General features: G+C 32.9%; 1 protein-coding gene across 1 annotated transcript in view; it reads right to left on the reverse strand.

The window, feature by feature from the left end:
- The window catches only part of hsd17b12a (hydroxysteroid (17-beta) dehydrogenase 12a), a 65990-nt gene that overhangs the window by 16607 nt on the left and 41883 nt on the right, over window positions 1-7500 (reverse strand). Inside the window, exon 2 of the mRNA XM_061924825.1 lies at window positions 2167-2213. Coding sequence (XP_061780809.1) covers window positions 2167-2213 — 47 coding nt within the window. The remainder of the gene's footprint in view (window positions 1-2166; window positions 2214-7500) is intronic.

Consider the following 7500-nt stretch of genomic DNA (forward strand, 5'->3'; position numbering starts at 1 on the left):
TGCTGCCCAGTAAAATTCAAATAATTTCTTAACGTTTGTACTAACATAAATAAATGATAAATGGGTTGTACTTGTATAGCGCTTTTCTACCTTCAAGGTACTCAAAGCGCTTTGACACTACTTCCACATTTACCCATTCACACACTGATGGAGGGAGCTGCCATGCAAGGCGCTAACCAGCAGCCATCAGGAGCAAGGGTGAAGTGTCTTGCTCAGGACACAAAAGACATGACGAGGTTGGTACTAGGTGGGGATTGAACCAGGGACCCTCGGGTCGCGCACGGCCACTCTTCCACTGCGCCACGCCGTCCCATAAAAAAATAATTATTCTAATCTTTAGTTTGTGTTTTTTTATTCATTCTAATAGAAATAAAATACTATTGAATAATAAAATAAAATAATAATTAATATTCTAATGTGAACTTGATGTGTTTTTCAGTTGGATTGTTTATTATCATTAACAATATAATTATAAAATAAAATATAAATATATGAAATATAAAATAGTATTATTTTCCTCAACATTTGTAATAATAATATAATCCCATAATTATTCTAATTCAAACTTTGTTTTTATTTTTTTGATCATACTAAAGAAACAATATTGTGAATAATAATAATAATAATAGTCTTATTTTTTGTCACGTGATATTTATTGCAGTGTATTTACTTTGAAATTGTGATGACAAATAAAAAGAAAACAATGTTGTTGAACAAGACAATATGTAATTATCACTACAATAAAGTAATACAAATATTATCAAAAAGTACGTGAAATATGATTACAAATAATACATCAAAAACATGTTTCCAATTAAAACTAACTACACATTTTAGTGGGGGTTTTTGTGTTTTAAAAAAAAAATCATAATAAAATTAAGGCTAACACTGTTGTGAATAATATTACGTCTTTTATTACTGTCTATTTACTTTGAAATGTTGATAATTACGAATAAGCAATGTTGTTGGATAAAACAATATGTAATTATCACTATAATAAAGTAATAACAACATTAAAAAGTACATAAGACATAATTCAAAAAATAATAAATCAACTAAATGTTTCCAATTAAAACTAATTTTCCCTTGTTCTTATTTTTTAATCATAAAATAGAAATAAAGACACACTACTGTGAATAATAATAATTGTGTATTTTTTTAATTAAAAAAAATAAATAAATTACATTTATTGCAGTTTATTTACTTTGAAAAGTGTATGTATGTATATATATATATATATATATATATATATATATATATATATATATATACACATACATATACACATACATATATATATGTATTTTTTACATTCTACATCCTAGTAATAAAAATAATATAAAAAAAGTATATAATATAATTAAAAAAATAATACATCAAATCAATTTTCCAATTAAAACTAACTTTATCATATAATAGAATTACAAACACACTATTGTGATCATTTATTCTAATAGTCTTTTTTTAACATATGACATTTATTACAGTTGTTTATTTAATTGTGAAATTGTGAAGATATAAATAAAAAAAGAGCAATATTGTAGGACAAGACAATATGTAATTTTGTAAAATCACTACATCAAAGTAATAAACATATTCAAAAGTACACAAAATATAATTTAAATAATAATAAATCAAGTAAAATTTTCCAATTAAAATTAACACATTTTAGCATTTTTTTCATTGTGTTTTTTTTTTTTTTTTTTTTAATCATATAGTAGATTTCATAAAACACTATTGTGAACACTAACAATTGTCTTCATTATTTTCTTCTTTTGAATACATGACATTTATTGCAGCCGTTTATTTACTTTGACATGATGATGCTATGTATAAAAACATAAGCAATGTTGTCGGACAAGACAATATGTAGTTTTGTAAAAACATTGCAATAATGTAATACAATTCATGTACATAAAATATCATTTAAAAATTATTAGTAAATTAACTTTTTAATTTGGTACTTAAGAAGTAGACTTGATCAAAACAACTATTTATGAAGGTGTGGTGTTTAGAGCTTAAACACAGGGCACAGCAAAGCAGGGTCTAATCGTGGCGTTGACAGAAAGAAACGCTGTGGCCTGTGAGAGGTGATCACATGACTCACGGGCTCTCTGCCAGAAAAAAATATGTTTCACTCGAAAAAGACGTTTCCAGTAGACTCACCTCCTCTGCGTAGGATTTCCCGATGCCATCAGTGGCTCCCGTCACAACTGGAGAGAAGAAGAAGAAGAAAAGGTCAGCCAAGGGTTATCATAAACACTCGCAGTATATTTGACCAACAGTGCAGATTATTTTGATGTATTATTACTCGCTCTCCACCAGTGATTCTCAAACTGTGGTATGGGTACCACTCGTGGTACGCATGCTCCATCTAGAGGTAGGCCTAAGAGACACTTAGGTGTTCTATTTTTAAATATTCAAACACAGTGTTACTATTCAAACGGTGTGCAATGCTACATTAGCCAAAATGTTAAATATACTTGTTCAACAAAATCTCTGCCTTGTTTTTAATGAATACTTAGGCCTACTGCGCTACAGTATTTTAATGTTGGTCTTTACGGTGGTGCTTGCAGAGCCAAGTGTTTTCTGAGGTGCTACTTGGTGAAAACATTTTGAGAACCGCTGTAAAAAAAAAAAAAAGAAGAAAAAAAGAAGAAAAAAAAAAAGAAAAAGTACATTTCACAATAAAAAACTGGTAGCTCAGTTGCCAGAATTTTTTACGGTGTTCTTTCGATGACGGAGGTGCCAGTTTCTTGTTTTTTTTTACCGTAAAATCTATGGCTGTTTTTACAGAGTGTTACTGTAAACAGAAAAACGTAACCACTGTTATTTTTACAGTAAAATTCTGGCAACTGAGCTTCCATTTTTTTTATTGTGAAAGCTATAGTGATTTTTACAGTGCATTACCCTAAATTAAAAACAGGTACCACTTTTTTTTTTAACTGTAAAATTTCGACGACTGAGCTGCCACTTTAACCATAAAATGTTTTTTAGAGTGCATTTTTTTTACTGTTTTTTAGACAGAATTTTAACAACTGAGCTGCCAGTTTTTTATCCGTTTTTTATCATATTACATTAAATTGAAAAAAAAAAAAGTACAGTTTTTTAGCAGTAAAACTCTGTTTTTACAGTGCATTTTTGTAAATGGAAAAATTTTATTTTTACGGTGAAATGTTGGCGACTGAGCTGCACGTTTTTTTGGGTTTTTTTTCCCCATAAAATAAAATTTTCTTTTACAGTGTTATATTGTAAATTTCAAAAACGTGACTACTCATATTTTACGGTAAAATTTTGATGACTGAGCTGCCATTTTACCATAAAATATTAAAGTTTTTTTTTTGGTAGAATTTTGGAGACTGAGCTGCCAGTTTTTTTTTACCAAACAAATCTATAGTTTTTACAGTACATTACACCAAATTGAAAAAACTACCGCTTTTTTTTTCAGCTGTAAAATTCTGGCGACCGATCGGTCAGTTTTTTTTTTTACTGAAAAAAATCTGTCGTTTTTACAGAGAATTACTGAAATGAAAAAAATGTTGCCCCTGTAATTTTACGGTAAAATGTTGGCGACTGGGCTGCAAGTTTTTATTTATTTATCATAAAATAGTTTTTTGTTTTTGTTTTTACAGTGTTGTATTTTAATTGGAAAAATGCTACTAAGCTTCTTATACGGTGAAATTTCGACAACTTAGCTGCCAGTTTTTTTTACCGTAAAATGTCAGTTTCTGTTTATAGTTTAGTTTTTTTGTTTTTTAACTGAAAATTGAAAGAATATTACCAATGTTTTATGTGGTAAAATTCTGGAGACAGAGATGCCAGTTTGTTTGTTTTTTTTAACCATAAAATTTACGGTCGTTTTTACAGTCATTACTGTAAACGGAAAAACTTTACCATTGTTATTTTTGCGGCAAAATTTTGGCGACTGAGGTGCTAGTTTTTTTTTACCATAAAATGTAATCTCATTTACAGCGTTCTATTGTAAATTGGAAAAACTTTATTACTCTTTTACAGTAAAAGTTTGGCGACGGAGCATCTAGGTTTTTTTTTACCGTAAAAGTTTTAAAAAATGTTTGTTTTTTTACAGTGTTTTACTGTAAATTGGAAAAACATTGCCACTGTTTTTTTACGGTCAAATTTTGGCGACTGAGCTTCTAGTTTTTTTTTTACCGTAAAAGTTTTTAAAACATTTTTTTAGTTTTTTACGGTAAATTGGAAAAACATTACCACTGTTTTTTACGGTCAAATTTTGGCGACTGAGCTGCATGTTTTACCATAAATATTTTGCTTTTTTTGTTTTTTTTTCAAGTGCTTTGTTGTAAATTGGAAAAACGACTCTTTTATGTAAAAAATTTGGCAACTGATCTTCCAGGTTTTTTATCTTAAAATAAAAAAAATAATAATAATTTTTTTTACAGTGTTTTACTGTAAATTGGAAAAACATTACCACCGTTTTTTATAGTAAAATTTTGGCGACTGAGCTGCCAAACCTTTGGCCGTTTTGACAGTTATCAGAATCAGAAATACTTTATTAATCCCCAAAATGAAATTGTCTATAGATTCTACATATTCGATTCTCTAATCTAGGGTTTTTTGTTTTGTTTTTTACAGTGTTCTACTGTAAATTGGAAAAACTTTACCATTGTTTTTTTTAACGGTAAAATGCCAGTTTTGTCTGTAAAAAATCTGTAGCTGTTTTTACAGTGCATTACTGTAAAAAATCTGGCAACCGAGCTGCCAGTTTATACAGTGTGCAGTCGATTCTAGTTTTTTTGATACAAGCAGTAAACTCTGCGTGACCCGTCAGCAAGATGGCCGCCAGGGCGCCACAGCCTGCGCCGTGTTTGTTTGCGTTGCAACCGAGCAGAGACGACACGCGTGAGCCGCTTTTGTTGGAGACGCTCCCTCAATTCAGGTTGGACCGCTCGCGTCTGTCGTCGGGTAAAATAACGTCCACCTGGGCTCGTTGCGGCGGCCCCTACCTGCGGGGGAGATAAGACGCTGGTGTCATCACGGCGGGACGGGAGGAGCTTTTCAAAGCTTAGCGGCGACAAAAGAGGCGATATGGAGGGCGAGCGCCGTCAATGGTACCCGACGTGGACTCGAAATGAACCCAGACAAGATCGGGAAGGCGACGTGGAGCGAAAGGGCAGGACCGACTCTTGGTCACCTTAGTTGTTGCTAGGCAGAATTCTGCTGCGAAGGACAGGGAGAGCTGGCTTTGCACCAATGAGAGGTCACGACACTTGGAGTGTGTTCAAATAGGTCCGATACTGCTTTGTGCTTGACTTGAACTCGTGAAGCCCCTCTGTGACGTATGTGGTGGTCATGTGACTATCCAAGCATACCACTATAACCCAAAATGGCCAAAGTCAGGTCAACCCTAACTCCTGACCAAAAAAACCCCCAATATTTTCTCAGCCATTTAACAATTGTCCATCATTCACTCAGTGGCAGGTGATATCGGTACGATATCACCTGGAATCATACGTACTTGTATCATTTTGTGGTGTAAAATGAGTCAAAAAGAGAACAATGCTAGGTATGAAAAACACTAACCTATTTATTATTAACTGACTGGAATGGACTTATGCTGTCTTTAAGTTGAAGTGGAGTGGTAAATGTTTTTTTGGCGACACCTTGTGCAATAATGCATAAAGCCAGCCAGGCTCATGACGCAGTAAGTTGAACAATGCGGACACGTTTATTACTGGATACTTTAATACGCCTCTGCCTTGGAGTGATATGCAACTATGATTATTTGATACTTGTTTGTGTCGACAAATGTTCTCTTTTACACTGCAATATTGCTCAATGATTATATCTAGCTTGTGTGCTATTCTGTGCTTTGCTGCTGTGTAGCCTATAGTAGGGCTGGGCGATGAAACAATATCAATATACTGTATATCACGATAGACTAATAAAAAGTGTGTTCCATTAAACGTTTGATACATATTTTTCTATAACTCATTATTGACCTACAAATTGCTGATAAACAATATTCTTGCCGACATTATTTGGAGACCAAATTAAGCATTGATTTAATGGCAATACATAATGCAAATATATCCTTTCAAATGCAATAAATGTGTATTTGTCGTATATTTAGGGACCGCAATGTCCCTTTGGGACAGAGGACCCTATTGTATTTCGTGCGTTTTATTATTATTATTCCGTCGCCTCTTTGAGCTGTAATTTGACACCCTTAACATGCTTCAAAACTCACCATATTTGACACACACATCAGGACTGGCGAAAATTGCCATCTAATAAAAAAAACAAACCCCAAAACTGAGCCTCCTAGGAAAAAACACAGACAAAACTGCTTGTAACTTCCGGTAGGAATGTCGTAGAGACATGAAACAAAAACCTCTATGTAGGTCTGACTTAGACCTAGATTTCATACATTGACATCCTTCAGCAAAAATCAACAGGGAGTTGGCAATTCCCCCTTCAGTACAAAAGTTTACTAAAAACAGTCACTTTTGCCTCTTTGAGCTGTAATTTGACCCCTTAACATGCTTCAAAACTCACCAAACTGGACACACACATCAGGACTGGCAAAAATTGCAATCTAATAAAAAACCCAACCCCAAAAACTCAAAATTGCGCTATAGCGCCCCCTAGGGAGAAAACAGACACAACTGCTCCTAGGAAGAAAACTCAGACAAAACTGCCTGTAACTTCCAGTAGGAATGTCACTTAGACCTGCATTTCATATATTGACAACCCCCAGCAAAAATCAACAGGAAGTTTGCAATTCCCCCTTCAAAACAAAAGTTTTGTAAAAAACGGTCACTTGTTTTCGAACATTATCTCCTCTGAGCGCGTTTGTCGTGTCGGCTTCAAACGAGAACAGGAGAGAGATTGAACCCTTCTGATTAAAAGTTGACAAAAGAGTTTTAATTACTGCTCCGGTTTGGATTATATGTGCCGTCAAATTCGGTCCCGTTCATCGCTGCTTGCAGCTTTAATTTAACATTGTAATTGGAATGTAAACTTTTAAATATCCAAGTAAAATAAAACAAATAATAAAAATATACTCTGTTTGCAAAATGTTACACTTGAATAAAAATCACAACCAAAAGCAATGAAAGAAGGGGTGGGGTCCCTCAAATATAAATAATAAAATGGCTAAATAAAGTTATCACAGTTAATATCATATGTGCTCAAAAAGTACTTATACACACATTAAAATATTTTAACAAATTGATTTGTTTTAATAACTAAAATAAATAGACAAAATATCCTTTCTTTGCAGAGAAAACATTAAATATTGTTCTGGCTTCATAAGAGCCATACAATGTTTATTTGTCCGTTTAAATATGATTATAATATTCCAGTTTAATTTGTAATAGTTTCAGAAAGTTTTTTGTTTTTTTTATAAATGCAAATTGGGTGATGAGTTCGTGTCACCTCCGGTGTATGTGATGTCACGTGAGTTCACTTCCTGTGGAAGGGACGCCCGTCTGTTTCAACTGATCTGGCCCGCCACATAAT

Source organism: Nerophis lumbriciformis, linkage group LG29 (genome assembly GCF_033978685.3).
Source record: "Nerophis lumbriciformis linkage group LG29, RoL_Nlum_v2.1, whole genome shotgun sequence".
Taxonomy (NCBI): domain Eukaryota; kingdom Metazoa; phylum Chordata; class Actinopteri; order Syngnathiformes; family Syngnathidae; genus Nerophis; species Nerophis lumbriciformis.